We start from the raw sequence: 16,740 nt of genomic DNA on the forward strand, positions 1-16,740 counted from the left end.
GGAGTGGAGACTTGAAATAAGCTGAGAGAGAGTCAATCAGGCATGGAGTGCATGGGTGGTAGCCTGTGCTAAGGTGGGGAAGTAGGGAACTGAGAGGCATTCATGGGATCAGTGTGGAGGCCAGTTGTCAATCTGACTGGGTCTAAGGAGTGGATTATGCAATCAGCTTAGAAAGATTGGAACAGCCTTCTAGAAGGGTTTGTATTTGGTCCTAGTTGCAATGGGGAGCCACTGCAGCTCCTTCAGCAGGGAGGTGGCACTATCAGACCTGTGATTTAGGAGTAGTCCGGTAGCAGCTTCATGAAGGACGTAGTGGAGAGGGGAGAGAATGGACGTAGGGAGACTGATTTGGAGGCTATTGTAACAATACAAACAAGATGTGAGGGTCCCAATGAAGGTGGTGGAGACATTGAAGAGGAAGAATAGACAAGATGTTTGCTGGAGAGGAAGAATGAAGAGCTGCAGATGACTTCTAGGCTGCAGATCTGGGTGACTGGAAGGATGGTGATATAGTCAACAGAATTAGGGAAGTTAAGAGCAGTGGGTTAGGGGAAAATATGAGTTCTCTTTTGGATATATTGAGTTATGTCCAAAATGCAACTTATGGTGTGAGACTCAGGAGAGAGAGAAGAGAACATGACATATTGATTTGGAAGTTGTCTGCATAGAGATAGTGCTGCCACAAAGAGAAATAGCAAAGTTAGGAGGAGGAGGAGGAGCTCAGCAGGAATGATGTGGTACAGATCAGGTTCTGTCCTGGGCACCATGTTTTAGAAAAGACGATACTAACTCGGATGGTGTTAGATGAGGACAACCAGAGTGGTTGGCCTCAAGTCTAGGGCACAGAAGACTCACCTGAAGGAACAGGGAATGTTCGTCTTGGGGAAGTGAAGACACAAGGAATAATTGGTACTTCTTTTCTGAGTATTCCAAAGACTTTCATTATAATAATGTGACATTTTAAAACCATTTTAAGGCACTGTCCTCAGTGACAGATTGGTTTATACTGTCTCACCTAGTTAATTAGGTCTGGAAAGGCTGGTTTGCATCTTGCTCATCTGGATTCTTCTTCTCCCAACCCTCAGGTCTAAGTATAGGACCTAAGCACCTGAGACAAGCATCTGTCCTCCTCTCCTCCCGATCCAGCTTCTTCTTACCATTTTCAGGCCCTGCATCTCCAAGACTCTTGGGCCATGGATCTTGGGGAGTATCTCTCTTTTTCTTTCTCTCTCTGTCTCTGTCTCTCTCTCTCTTTCTGTCTCTCTCTCTCTCTCTCTCTCTCTCTCTCTCTCTCTCTCTCTCTCTCTCTCTCTCTCTCCTTCTTCTCTCCCCTTCTCATATTTCAACCCCCAATATCTCCCTAGTGCTCCAGTTCTGCATTTTCAGTTATTTATTCAACATCTCCTCCTGGATATCCCACAAAATAGTGAACTCAGAACCTAAGCTTATTATCTTCTCCTAAATCTGGCCTCTCATCCTGACTTATTTCTGTTAATATTACTACTATCCTCCCTATCAGTTAAGCTTGGAAGCTCAGTCATTTCTGACTGACCCTTGAGTCCCACCCCTATCCATTCATTTGCTTCAGATAGTCCTTCAGTCAACAGGCATTTATTAAGTGCCTACTATGTGCCAGAAATTGTACTAAGTGTGGGGGATACAAAAATGATCCTCACTTTTAGGGAGCTCACAGTCTAATGGGGGAGTGACAACATGCAAACAATTAGATACAAACAATATATATGCAGGATAAATTGGGGATAATTTCAGAGGGAAGGCACAAAGATTAAAGAGGAATGGGAAAGGCTTCTTGCAGAAGGAAGGCATTTAGTTCAGACTTGAAGAAAGCTGGGAGAAGAGAAGGAGAGAGAGAGAGAGAGAGAGAGAGAGAGAGAGAGAGAGAGAGAGAGAGAGAGAGATAAGAAGTGTAGGACAGTCATTCAAAATTTTTAGAATCAGCAGATCATTCAAGGAACAGCAAGGAGGGTCAGTGTCCCTCAGTCCCAGAATACACAGGAGTAAAGCATAGAAAAGGAGGATTTACGAAGGACTTAAATAGTCATAGGATTTTCTATTTGATCTTGAAGGCAGTAATGATCCACTAGTGTTTATCAAATTAAAGAATGACGTGATCAAATCTGTGCTTAAGGAAGATCAATTTGAAAACTGAATGGAGATTGGAGTAGGAAGAGACTTGTGGCAGGCAGACCTACAAGCAGCTATTGCAGTAGTCCTCAGAAGTGATGAGGGCCTGGACCAGGGTGGTACCAGTGTCAGAGGAGAGAAGGGGACATATGTGAGAGATATATGAAGGTAAAATCAATAGACCTTGGCAATGGATTCCATATAGGAGATGAGAAAGAGTGAGAAGTTGAGGATGACACCTAGGTTTCAAACCTGAATGGTGGTACCCTCAACAGCAATACAGAATTTAAGAAGAGGAAAAGGTTTTGGGGAAAAGATAGTGAATTTTGCTTTGGACATATAGAGTTTGATATGTCTATTTTGAGATGTCCAATAGACAATTAGAGATTAGAGACAGCAGGTCAAGGCTGGACAAATAGATCTTAAAATAATCTGCATAGAGATATTTGAATTTATGGTAGCTAATGAGATCACCAAGGAAAATAGTATTAAGGGAGAGGAGGGCTTAGACAGACCACTTGGAGAAACTCATGGTTAATGGGCATCATGACCTGGATGAAGATTCACAATGGAAACTGAGTAGTCAGACAGACAGGAGGAGAACTGGGAGAGAGTAGTGTTATAAAGACCTAGAAAGAAAGGATGTCAAAGTGATAAGAGTGATCAACAGTACCAAAATCTGCAGAGAAAGGTCAAGTAGGTGAAATGTTGGGGGAAACCATTAGAATTCACAACTGATAACTTGAGTTTCAATTGAATGATGTGGTCAGAAGCCAGACTACAGAGAGTTAGGAAGAGAATGAAAAAGAAAGGAAGCTAAGGCATCAATTGTACAAGATGTTCTCAAGTAGTTTAGCCAAAAACTGGAGGAAAGATCTAAGTGGATACCTAGCTGGATGAACAAATCAAGTGAAAGTGTTTGAGTATTGAAGAAACCTAGGCATGTCCGTAGTTAGTAGGGAAACAGACAATAGATAGAGAAAGATTGAAGATTAGTGAGAGAGTAGGGATGATAGAGGGGGCAGTTTGCTGCAGAATGGGTCTCACACCCATCCTTAGCTTCTCTGGGGCCTTACTTTCATCTTCTGTGAAATGAGGAGTTTGCACAGTTGGTCTTCTGCTTCTCTTCCAGCTCTAAATCTCAAGAATGCGTGCATCATTTGGGTTCAAATTATCCTTTACTTCATCTGTTTTGCTGGTATCCTAAATGATTTCCCACCATTCCCTCTCCAGCCCCTATCTATCCTTAACCACCCCTACCCTATTAATTCTTCTAAAACAGTGTCAAGAATGTTATTCCCCTCTTCAAAACACTTTACTGTCTCCCTGTTGCCTACTAAATAAAGCTCAGACTCTTTATCCTGTCATTCAAGGTCCTCTAAAATCTGACCCCAATGCATTTTTCCAGCTTTATCACACACTATCCCCCTAACTATCCTTTGCATTCTACCCAAATTAGACTACTCAGCATCCTCCATCCTGGAGTTTTGCTCAAGCTTTTTGTTATTCCCTTTGACTGGACTATTTCCCTCAGTGTCAGCCTGTTAAGATCATGTCCCACTCAAATGTCACCCTTTCTGAGAAGTCTTCCACAATCCTTCCATCAAGAATATGGCTTCATTCTTGATTTTGTCTGTCTCTCCCCTCCCCCCACTCCCAGTATGTAAAAAGATACCACTAGCACTCTGGAGAAAATCCCAGGAGGGGATTCATCTCTATTATCCTGAGAAGAACAAAATTCCATTCCAGTCTGAGACACTTCAAACCTCCTGAGTCACCTAGAGGTCACAGGTCTACTCTATAGTCAGGTACTTCTTCCTAATTCACCACCCTTCTCTAACAAAACAAGGAAACACTTTTGCTACCCTGGTTAGATTCAAACCCATCACTGTCTACTCTCTCTTTTCAATTTATCATCCTGGATCCCCTTTTCAGTTTTAAGCAAGGGTATTTATTTATAGCAACCACTCTCAAATTTTGGTCTCAGACCCTTTAATACTCTTTAAAGATATTATTAGCAAGTGTCTGAGGCCAGATTTGAACTCAGGGGATGAGTCTTCCTGACTCCAGGCCTGGCATTCTATCTACTTTGACACTAGCTGTCCCATTAAGGACTCCAAAGAACTTTTATTTATGTGGGTTATATCAATATTTACTGTACTAGAAATTAAAACATTTCTGTATTATTATGAAAATGGTTTTGACCTTGGTGACTCCCTGAAAGGTCTCAGATACCCCCAGGGGTCCCATTTTGAGAACTGCTGATTTACAGGAATAAGATGTAACTTGTGAGTAATGCAAAAAATGGGAGAGATCTTAGGAAGCAAAGTAATCTCATTGCTACAGGGCTGGCCAGCTTTAAGCTTGCTGATTGAATCTATTTTCCACAGACTGAGTCTGAAGGTCAGGGTGTCATTAACTTAGGGCAGGAGAGTCCCAAGCCCTTCCTGATTTGTGATTTCTCCCTTCAAATGTCTGCCTAGGAAAGAACAAGGCTCCTTCCCAGAATCCTTTGGGCTGAGCTGGCTCAGCCCAACTGTCTCCTGAGTGCAACTGCCTAACTGTCTGCTCAGTCCAACTGCTTCCTCAGCCCAAATGTCAATCCTTTTCAACTGCCTGCACACACCAACAATCTCAACCCAATTGCCCATTTAGCCTAGCTTCAGTGTAACTGTCTACTCAGTGCAAATGTGTGTCCAGCCCAACTGCCTATAAGCCTCTTTCCTCAGCCTACTTGTGTACCCAGTTCATCTGCTTGGGCTCAGTCTATCATTGTTGCCTTAGCCCAACTACTTGCCCAGTCAAACTGCCTCCTCATTCCAACTGCCTCACTCAACCCAACTGTCTGCTACCTCTTCTTTGGCTTATTGGTTTAAGTTTCCTGCAACTCTCATAGCCAACTGCGAAGTCTTCTGATTTCTGGTGACCTTCCCTAATTTGTGTGCATTCCCACCCTAATACTGGCTGTCTCCTTCCATCAAAGGCCTTTCTTCCCTCACCATTGGACTGGCCCGTTGCCACCTCTCTCTGTATGTCTCCTACCTATTATCATTTTTCTCAGATTGCTTACAACCATAGTTGCTCATCTGACAGTCAAAATAATACTCTCCCTACCATCTACCCCCTAGCCATGAAGACACTATGTTTCTCTCCCTGCTACAATGGAATTTATCACAGAGTGAGGTATGTAGGTGTCCTTCACACATTACAGAATTGCAGATCCTCAGAGTAAGGGACCCCAGAAGTCATCTCATCCAATCTGTCCCTGAACTGGAAACTTTCCTGTGAGCCTCAGGTCCCAGCACAATGCCCCAAAGGTACTCACTTAACAAGTGTTTGTTGAATGAATGAATGGGCCAGAACTCTGTAAACAACAAAACAGGTTCAAAAACAAGATCAACTAGGGTCTAATATGAAAAGTCACAATATCCTAGAATCCCAGATAGAGAAGAGACCTCAGAGCCTCATATCCTCATCTCATCAGCACAATCTGTCACAGAATTCCTTCCGCAATGTTCCCAACAAATCAGGGGGTGTTCCCACAAAATGACAGAATCTCAAGGTCCGTCTAGTCTAGTCCAACTCATACTTGTACAAAAATATTAGCCTTTGCTTATAGATCTCTAGTGAAGGGGAGTTCACTTCTTCCTGAGGCATCCCACTCTCCTCTTGGGCAGGTCTAATGATCAACAATTTTTTTTCTTCTATACATGCAGTATACATCTAGCTCTTTGTACTCTCCCCTCCTCCCTGTCTAGTCTCATCCTGTGGTCAGGCCAAGAAGGGTTAATGCTCTCACTGTATTCCATAGTATTCAGACTATGGGCCATCTGGGGGAAGGAGGCTCAAAAGCTTGTGGCTATGGAAGAAAACACAGAGTACTTGTCACCACCTGCTGTTGATGGCCCCTGTTCATGGACTTCCCCATGGTGGCCACTGGAGAGCCATTTCAAGGGAGCTGGTCCAGATGCATTGGGCTGGGTGCCAATCTGAGAGGAGGAGGCAAGTACAGGGGTAGATCAGTTGCCCTGCAATCTGGATGCAAGGATCACCAACCTTAGATCAGGAGATACATGAGGTCACTTTAGATGGGCAAAATTGGTCAGACAATGAAATCCATACATTATTTTGCTCAGATATGGATTTATGTTTTCTTCTCCTTAACAAGTAAATGTCAAGTAGTGGAATCTGACCTCAGAATGATGTGAGTAAAGCCTTGCTTGCTCAGTTAGCAGGTATTATATCAACCCTGGGGGTGGCATGGAGCTGGAATCAACATGTGTCCTCTATGCTGTGGGTTTGGACAATCAGGAGCTAATTTATGATGGAAAAACTTTCCTTCAAGCAACCAGTCAGCAAGCATTTATAGACACCTACTAAGTGCTCAGCCCTGGGCTTGACACTGTGGGGACACCAGTATTCAAGTGCTTCCTTTCTTCTAACATTTGTCTCTGAAGTTCTCTCCAGTGCTGATATTCCATGGTTCTATCATTCTAAGATCTGATCTTTGCTGGAAAGGAACAAGAATTCTGGTGGTGGGTACAAGACTCTCAGATACGCATGAAACAGCAGGAGAACTGTTATATGTTAAACAAGATAGTTCTAACCCTGATGTCCAAGAGGGGCTCAGATGACAGGGAGACCTATGTTGGCTAGAGTGGTCAGAGAAGGCTTCATGGAGGAGGGAGGATAGGTAGGGTTTGGAGAAGCAGGTAGAAGAGAAGGGGAGGTTAGGGAAATAGCAGAAACAAAGGCACAGAGGTAAGAAGGGGTCTAGCTTGTTGGCAAGATAATGTTTTGCACCCAGAAGATGAGTAGAACGTATTTGTAGCATTGAGCTGCAGTGGGTCTGCTTAGAGTGTAGTATGACTGGGAGGCTCATTCATTCATATTCATGTCTGTTGTCATGACTTAACAGATTTACTGAATTCCCGTATTGATGATTCCATCTCATATTTTTGTCCAAATTGAGATTGGAGTCAGGAAACTTGGGTCAAGAAACCGAGACACTCACTTAAAACTGTGTAAGTGTATTGGCAAATCACTTAACCTCTGAATTCTCTCATTTGTAAAATGAAAATAATAACAACACCTGCCTCACAAAGTTTCTGTGAGGATCAATTAAGATAAGAAATGTAAAGTGTTTTGCAAACCTAAAAGCACTATATAAATATGAATTATTATTATTTCATTAGTGTCTCTTTCCCATCTGTAGTTGATAACTTTGTGGACTTCCATCTACTCAGAGGTGACCTATCAATTCTAACTAGATCCTTGTTTTCCCACTAGCCCATATAGGCAGCCTTTAATACAGATGCCACTCTCTTGATACCCCTCTGGAAGCTCCCCATCCAGTGGTCTGTCCAACAGGTTATACATAGCCTTCCTCCCACTGTACAAAAGGTTGACTGGGGCTGGACTGTAATGGGCCTTGAGGAATTGTATGGTCATTAGGGAGTTCTTGAGTAAGACAGCGATGTGAAGAAATGGGATATTTTAGGAAAATCAGTCTGTCAGTGGGTATGTAGGATGTATGAGATGATGATAAGGGAGGAAGAGAAGGAGAAGGATAATAGCTGGCAGTTACAAAGCACTTTACAAAGAATCTTCCTTTCACTCTTCCATTTCCTCCCCACAGATACCTGGTGAGATAGTTAGTCCACGTCTTATTTTTCCTAGTTTAGAGAAACAGAAATTGCAATTCAGAGAGGTCAGATGATGTCCTTGTAGTCACCCTGCTCAAAGGTCTTACACAGCTCAAGGGTGTTGGACCTGGATGGCAAGTCCAGGTCTTCTTACTCCAGGGGCTCTTCCCCCTAGTAGTAGCCTGCGGTTAAGAGGTTATTACAATCATTTAGATGTAAAGTTATGAGGACTCAAGATCAGAGTGGTGGCTTGGAGGATGGGGCAAAAAGTCCCACTTCAAAGACACTTCACAGAGATGACAGAGCTCGGTGACAGATCAAGTACAGGGGGATGGAAGAGAAGGGTGCATTAAAGAAGTCTCTCTTCATTTCTTGTCTTGGCTTTAGAGATGACAGGGTGGGGGGGGGTGCAGGAAGGGGGATTGCTGTTGAGTATTTCCCATTTGTGAGTCTCGCTTGAAGAATGAGAAGCTTGTCCCAGTATGAATCCTAGCCACCCTCTCTCGATCTTATTCCCCATTGCAATCCCAGAAGTCCCCTTGGAGGAGTGGCCATTGGGCTGGTAGCCTTTGCTAATGTGTGCTTGCTCAATAGCACACACCCAATCCCCTTTTGTGACTTAGATGGTGCAGTGTGTCTAGTGCATCAAGAGAGGAGCTCAACCAGGATTTATGGCCCACTTTTGGCAGCTCCTTCTTCATTGAACATTATGGGGTTTAAGTCCTAGGTTCCTGGGAGCCCACAGAGTGGTGCACTAGTGGTTTGATTTAATTTCCTTTTTAATATCTTTGTTACGATGTTCTTTCCAATTCAACTCCCCAGTCACATTAAAAAAATACTTCTTCCTCTGGGTAAGCCTTTTCTTATTAAACAGATTCAAATGAAAAGTTTTAAAGATAATTTGAACAAAAAGAATCACTCTGAAGCTCCATTTATTGCTGTAATTATTTCTTGCCATTTTTTTTCTCTTTCCCCAACTTAGAGCTTTTCTGACTCATTGTCTCCTCCAGGATCTGGGCTGTATTTGGGCCCCCTGGTTCCTTCCTGTTCCTACCACTCACTTCTCTTGCCCAGTATTTCCTCTCTACTCTCTTTGAACCATGGCATGGAGCCACATGGGAGTAGAGCTGAAAAGCATTGGATTTAAAGTTGGATGGCTTGGGATCAAAGAGACCTCAGGAAAGTCATTTAACAAATTTCTCTGAACCTCAGTTCTTTCACATGGAAAATGGAGGAATTGGACTAAATTACTTCTCGGGTCCCTAGATTCTATTATCTTAGTAGGTTCATCTCGTTAATCTTTAAAGAGGCCTTTCCTGGGTCTGACATTCTATGAAAGGTCTGCCTAGCCCTAGCCCCATCCCCACCCCATCCTTTCTAGAAGAGAGATTTAGGGAGCCATTAGAGAAGTTCTGCTATTTTCCTTCTCACAGTGACCTCATTTTGTAAAGAACTCCTCCTACCTTAGGACATAACCTATCTCACAAAGCAAGTCATCAGATACTGAGCAATAGGCTAATGAGAAGACCAGCGCCAGGTGGGATTTCCTCCCTGCCACTATCAGAAACGAGCATCTGGAAGCCCTCTCCTGAGCTAAGAGTGCCAAATGACCTGCATAGAACTCTGCCTGAGGAGATTTTCCTGCAACAGCTCCCATACTAACAGAGGAGCAGCCGGATCAGTCATTTCTCTCCCAGTAATCATATCCTTACTTTGAACTATGACCACACCAAGATGACTTGCCTAAAGCTCCCTTGCCAAGGACAAAGATCGAAAGCTCATAGACTTTACTTTGAAAAGGGATTGTTGAGATCATCTGGTGTACTTCTCTCCTCCATTTTACAGATGAAAAAACTGAGGCCTAGCATGCAAATATGCTCGATACTGAACTGATAATGCCTTTCTTGCACATGAGTAATGTGAGCCAGTTTTTTTCAAAGGTCCTTCAGAAAAACTGAGCATTTGAATCTAGATTCAGAGAGCTACAAACTGAAACATATGGAAAGGCAACTGTGAGATCTTTCCCAATTGGTCACTGACATCTTTGCTTTATACTCAGGTCTAGATGTGCTTAGATTTTAGCAAAGTATCTGATAGAATCTCTCCTGCTTTTCTTGTAGAACCTAGAGAGAGATGGAGGTTATATCGTAGTACAATTAGGTGGGTTTGGAACTGGACACAAAGTTGGATCCAAAGATTAATCACTAATAATTTGATGTTAGTTTGAGAGGAAGTCTCTATTTGGGAACCCAAACAATCTCTGCTTGGTCTCGGTTAAATGTTTATCCTTGGCTTAAATAAAGGTGTGGGGTGCCATGCTGATCAAACCGGCAGATGACACAAAGTTGGGACCAATAGTTAATGTAAATACTGGGGGACAGAATCAGGATTCTAAAATATCTCAACAGCCTGAAACATTAGGATGAATTCAATAAGATGAAATTGAATGGGAATAGATGTAAATTCTTATACAGGATTCCAAAATCAACTTCACCAATATAATACAAAGTTCTATAGTTAGACCTAAATCCGTGATCTAAAAAGAATCTGGTGGGTCTTGGTAGAACACAAAGGCCATGTGATCCAATAATATGATTTGGCTGGCAAGAAAGCTAATGCAAATCTTAGGCTGGATTGAGAAGTATAGTGACCAGGACTAGGGAGGTAGTAGTACTAATGTGCTCACCATGTTTGGACTACTTCTAGAATATCGTGTTTAGTTTTGGGTCCCACATTTAAGAAGGAAGAACATTGCTGAAATGGAAATATCTAGAGGAAGGTAACCAGAATGAAGAAGGACCTTGTGATGGATCATGATGTATGTGGAACTGACTGAAGGAATGGAGAGTGTTCAGCATGAAGAAGAGAAAACTTGGGGTAGAGGAGGAGATAATAGTTACATTTGACTATCTGAAGAGCTGTCATTTGGGTTTTTTTTAAGGCAACTGGGTTAAGTGACTTGGCCAGAGTCACACAGCTAGTGAGTGTCAAGTGTTTGGTCTGAGGCTGGATTTGAGCTCAGGTCCTCCTGACTTCAAGGCTGGTGCTCTATCCACTGTAAAGACCTGTCATTTGGAAGAGTAACTAGCATTGGCTAACTAGATTGGAACTGGAAGCAATGAGTGAAAGTTGCAAAGAAGTGAATTTCAATTTAAGGAAAACATTCCTAATAACTACAGCCACCTCCAAGTGGAATACACTTGCTTTTGAAGGTAGTGAGTCCTCCCTCACTGGAGGTCTTAATGCAGGGTCTGAGTGATCACTTGTGTGTGATGTAGAGGTCATTCTTGTTCAGGTAAGGGTTGGACCGAATGATCAATTCTAAAATTCTGTCACAACAAAAAATATATAAGGTTTCTGTGAAATTTCTGTGAAGTATAGACAGTTTCTGTGAAATTAAAATATCACTAGCAGTCCAATGCAAAGGACACTGACCTGGGAGTCAGAAGATTGGGCTGTGAGTCCTAGCTCTATCATTTACTTTCTTTGTGACCTTGATCAAGTAACATCCTTTCTCAGGGCCTCAGTTACCTCTTCCATAAAATGGGCAAGGTAACCTAGAAGGTTTTTTAAGGCACCTCCAAGCCTTAATATTCTGTGCCCATTTCTAGCTTTTAAGATCTAATATTTCTTCATCCTTCTTTGTCTTCCTGTTTTCTTTCCCCTCCTCCATTTTCATCACCATCCTCACCACCACTACCACTATAGCCATCTCTTCTACCACCACTACTACCATCATCATCATCATCTCTACCACCTCACATTCTAATAGAGAAATGCAAACCACTTTGCCCTCACAGCACAACTGAAACCTCAGTGGTACTGTGACATTTAGCCATGAAAATAGGAGATTATTAATTTTGTATTAGCAGCAGACTTGAAATGCCTTAGCTGGATGGAAATATTTGTTTTGATGTCCTCTTCCAACACCAACTATTTTCTGCCTGCTTTTTTTCCCTTTGGCTTCAGATGGATAGCAGTTTTCATCTTTCTTCTATGTTATACTGTACACTGAACTGCTGTTTGGGAAATGAACAGCATACTATCTTAGTCGTTATTCTGGAGGGGGGATGCCAACTAGTCAATATCTTTTATTCTTACATTGTCCTTTGTGTCATGGATCTAGGAATAATGCACAATGTCTGAGCAAATGGCTGACAATGGACAGCTATCATTTCTAGAAATGGGTGAAGCCACTAAGGAGACAAAGAAGAGATCCAGGGAAGCCACCCCCACTAATCCTGATTCACTCTTATTCTCAGGAGTCAGGAAGTTTGGTTTAGTTTCTCTGAATGATGTATTATTTCTCTCTTTGACAGCCTCTGAATTTGGCTAACTCAAAAAAGAAATCATAGATAATGGAAAAGGTTCCAGAGGTCTTGGAACAGTGAGGTTTTGATTTAGAACACGCAGAGGAAAGGTGGATTCTGGAAAGAGTGGACCAGTAACCTTGGTACTGAACTCCCACAAAATTCTAGAATGGATTCTTAAGTAGGTGGATTATGAGTACTTGAGAAAGAATGCAATGATAACCAGGAGTTGACTGTTAACAGGCCATGGCAAAATAACTTCATTCTTTTCCTTTGGGGGTGGGGGTGGGAGAAGTACTAGTAGAACAGGAAAATGACATACAATAGAGCTTGATTTTAGCTAGGCATTGCTTGTATCCTCATAAACAATATAGAGATGCAAAATGGGCTTGGTGATAGTATTGTTACATGAATTGTTGAATAATTATACTTGGAAAAAGTGGATGAATGTATGTACCCATTTCAACTATGACAGAGGTCTCTAGTGGTGGGACTTAGGGATCTGGCATTAAGATCATAAGAGCATAGAATTAGAGTTGGAAGATACCTTGGAAATAATTTGGCTTAACCCTTTCATTTAAAAGGTGAGACAACTAAAGCCTGTAGAGGTGATTCAATTTGTTAAAGGTTACAGAGCCAGGGTTTGGACCTAGAGCTCTTTCCAACATTCTCTTCAATATTTTCCCATTCAGTGTTATTATTCAATGTTGTTCTCTTGTTCAGCACTCACACATGCGTGTGTGTGTGTGTGTGTGTGTGTGTGTGTGTAAGTCTTAGGTGTAGAGGTTAAAAAAAAACACAACCATGCTAGCTCAGAAGATATGGTGCTGAAATGGATAGTTCCTATTTTAGAAGGCTGTATCAAGTTCCAAAATGATTTGGATAAGCCGAAACAATAGGTAAAAACTAACAAGATGGAATTGAATAGAGGTAAATGTAAATCCCTGAATTTAGGTGGAAAACAATCACTTGTGCAAGTACAAGCTAGGGCTTTATTTATGTGAAAAACTACCTGGGGCTGGGCAGGTGGGGGTGGGAAGGAGGAGGGAGTAGTGACTATAACCCCCACACATGCAGATAGGATAGTGTAGCCGCTAAAATAAAAAAACAAAAGCAAAACACTAATGTGATCTTTGGCTGCATTAATAAAAGACTTAAGTCCAGATCAAGCTGGTTGGGAGAAGTGGGGAGGGAGCACTCCCGCTGATCAAACCACATCCAGAGTATTGTGTCTGGACCCTATCCCTGGTAAATGTAGAAAATTGTACAGGTGTCAGCTGGTGAGGGTGACATAGACAGCCATTTAGTAAGGATGGATTGTAGACCATGAAATACTGGGCATGTAAATTAAGCTACTATGTCCTGAATCCCCCCGGAAGTGTTTACCTTTGCTTTGCCTTTTTGGCTCTGGTTCCTGATTAGACACCCCGTGCCCACCCCACCCTATACCCTGTTTCCCATTGTGATAACTTCTTGCCTGGATTCCCTGGTTCCGGTTCTTGTTCTTCCGTTTTGAATCTCTCAGACCAGATACACGACTTTATTCTCCTCAGGCCCCTCTCAATTCTGGACTGATATCCTTACATGATATGGCCTTAAAGACCTCATCTCTTCCCGATTGGCCAGCATCCTGCAAACCCTTCCATGATGGCATGCTCACATCTCTTATTCTATTGGTCTGCAACATAGTGTATTCATCTGGATACTGCATATTGCAAAGGACAATGATAAGCTATAATTCCTCCTAATGAGAACAGTCAGGATAGTGAGGGTACTCAAAACTATGGTATATGAGTAAAGAATTGGAATATTTGCCCAGGAGGGAAAAAATGATGGGGGTGGGGGGACACAATAGCTGTCTCCGAGCATTTGAAGGCTGTCACATGGAAGAAAGACCAGCTTTTTTCAGCATAGATACAGAAGGGCAGAACTAGGACAAGTTGGTGGAAGTTATAGGAAGGCAGATTCCAAGTCTATAGGAGGATGCACTGCTTAGCAATTAGAGCTGCCCCAAAATAGGATGGCTTGCCTCAGGAGGTAGTGAGCTCCCCAAGAGGTCTTGGAGGTTCTTAAAGCAATGCTGTAGAGTATACAGTTATCCCTTCCACATTGGGACTTTCCCCATCACGGTTTTGATATATCATGGGTTTGGCATTAGAAATTCAATGGGAATTTGGGGGGAGTTTTGTGGAAGCTGCACACAACACGTGAAGGTCAGCAGGTGACATAGAAAAAGTTCAGAAGCTCAGAAATGCATAAAATATATGTGGAGTATTGTATAATATCAATATATCAACACATTTTATTCGTGAATACCATAATCATTCTGATTTCTTCTCTGGTACGAAGGGAGGGTCAAAATATCATATGGGGGTTTTCCAGATCGTGGGGGCACTGCACCCCTACCCCCTTTAATGTCTCTATCTGCCTTCCACCTTAGCAAGCCAGCCCTTCTCTTGTTAACAGGAGGACCTCAGGGACTGGCCTGGGAAAGAACCTGCCAAGCACTCCATGAAGTCTGTATGGGGTTTAGGATTGAACCTGAATCAGGTCATTCAACTCAACTCAGTTCAACAAATATTTATTAAGTGTTTACTTCATTGGGAGGGAACCTTGTTCTGGGCTCCCCAAAACATTGGTTTGCTCAAATTTCTACCACCGTGCAACTAGATCTTTTTGAGAACTAGGGCTGTCCTAGATTTAGAATGGAAAGAGATCTAGGAGGTCATCTGGTTCATTTCCCTCATTTTGCAGATGAGAAAAATGAGGTCCAGAGAGGTAAGTGACTAACCCAAGGTAACACAGGCAGTAAGTGGCAGAGCTGTCTGGCCTTGGTATTTTATCTTGGAGTCTCAGTTTCCTCTTCAAAATTCACTTAGCAATACCCACCACTCAGTTCACAGAATTGCTGTCACCAGGAAATTACTTTTTATGCCTGAAGAAGGTATGCTATCATTCTTCTCTTGTGTGATCCTCACAGTGAAGTGGGTGGGGCATGGATTAATAATAGCTCCGTTTTATGGATGAGGAAACTGAACCTCAGAGAAGGGCAGTGACCTGTCCAAGGTCACACGGCAAGTTAGAGGCAGAGGAAGGCCTAGGTCCCCAGCTTCCTGGCTGCCTGTCCAGCTCTGGCTCAGATGTACTCAGAACCTCACAGGTAAGCCCATTTGGGAAGGGAATCTTCTTTATGCTCTCCTCTCAAGGACAAAATGGATTTTGGAAGGTTTGTTTGGCTGTTCGTATTTGGTTCCAAATCATTCGTTTCCCAGACAGCATTCTGGAGAATCTCTGCAGCTGCCTCTGGACGAATGGCTGATAAACTCATCTTTCTCTATCCCCACACAGAGCTTTGGATCAGAGCTGCAGTAAGGATGAGATCTCCCTCCTAGTGGAGCAAGAATACTTGAACCTCACGAAAGAAAACTTGAGCCTGGCCAGAGACAGTCCTGGGGAGCTGGACGTAGCAGGTGACGCCCCTGAGCTGAGCAGGCTGGCCACTCCACCCTTCCCTCCACATGTCTTGGCCCGGGCCAGGGGCCTCCCCCTGGCCCTCACCTTTGGGCGGGACCAGTTGCTGGGCCAGAAAAAGACTGTGGGGCAGGCCATCCCGCCCATGCTCAGTGGGCTGGGGGAGCTGCCTGGCCGCCCTGACTGTGACTCAGTCAAATCCACAGTCACGGGGATCCTGCGCTCCGCCAAGGGCAAGGGCACCAAGGGCGGGGAGGAGGGCATTGCCACCCTTGCAGCCTCCAATTCAGAGATCAGCAGGCTCCTGGCCCAGTTCCCCCTGAAGCATATTGAGTCGTCCAAGGCCCCCGACAACAAAATGGTGCTGGAGGAGACCAGGGTGATCAAGGACTTCCTTCAGAACAGCATGTTCAGTGGCCCCGGCCCCAAAAAGCCATCAGGGCTGCGCCCCTGCTTCCTCTGCCACCACCACCACTGCCAGTGCTGCCAGAGAAGGCTCCTGAGCTCCCCGGGCAGAAGAGGCAGCTCCCAGTGTTTGCCAAGATCTGCTCCAAACCAGAGGCCGACCCCTCCATGGAGGGGCTCCTTGTGATGGGTGAGAGATGCTGGGAGCAGAGCAATGCTTGGGCGGAGAAGAGTTGGGGAGGATGGTGGACTGGGGTGGCTAGTGACTAACCTGTTGGTTCTGCTAGACCCACGGGTATCGAAGAAAGTTGATCAGTCAGTCAACAAGCATTTATTAATTGCTTAATTGTGAGTCAGGCACTGTTCTAAACACTGAGGATACAAGGGCAAAAAATATCTCAGAGAGGGAGAGTGAAAAAGAGTACTGGATTTGAACTTGGAGCTCTGGATTCAAATCCTTTGTGATCATAGGCAATACTAATAGTTATTATTTAGGCAATAATTTATCAATTTAAGGTTTGCAAAGCACTTTATATTTGTTATCTTATTTGATTCTCACACCAGTCCTCCATTTTACAGATGAAGAAACTGAGGCTGAGAAACAATAGGAGCTTACTGGGGCGCACACAACTAAGGGAGCACCTGAGGCATGATTAGGACTCAAGTGTCCCTGACTGGAGTCCAACACTCTATGCACAGTGCCACCTCAATGCCTCGAGGGCAAGTGACCTAAGCTCTTGACCTCAGGTTCTTCACATGTAAAA

At 43.4% G+C, this 16,740-nt stretch overlaps 1 protein-coding gene across 1 annotated transcript in view; it reads left to right on the top strand.

Annotated features, from left to right (window-relative positions):
* The window catches only part of CUNH1orf94 (chromosome unknown C1orf94 homolog), a 62,222-nt gene that overhangs the window by 8,264 nt on the left and 37,218 nt on the right, over positions 1 to 16,740 (top strand). The window contains 2 exon segments of the mRNA XM_020983719.2: positions 15,449 to 16,014; positions 16,017 to 16,166. Coding sequence (XP_020839378.1) covers positions 15,449 to 16,014; positions 16,017 to 16,166 — 716 coding nt within the window.

Source organism: Phascolarctos cinereus, unplaced genomic scaffold, assembly GCF_003287225.1.
Source record: "Phascolarctos cinereus isolate Bilbo 61053 unplaced genomic scaffold, phaCin_HiC Scaffold_726;HRSCAF=1367, whole genome shotgun sequence".
In the NCBI taxonomy this organism is placed as follows: domain Eukaryota; kingdom Metazoa; phylum Chordata; class Mammalia; order Diprotodontia; family Phascolarctidae; genus Phascolarctos; species Phascolarctos cinereus.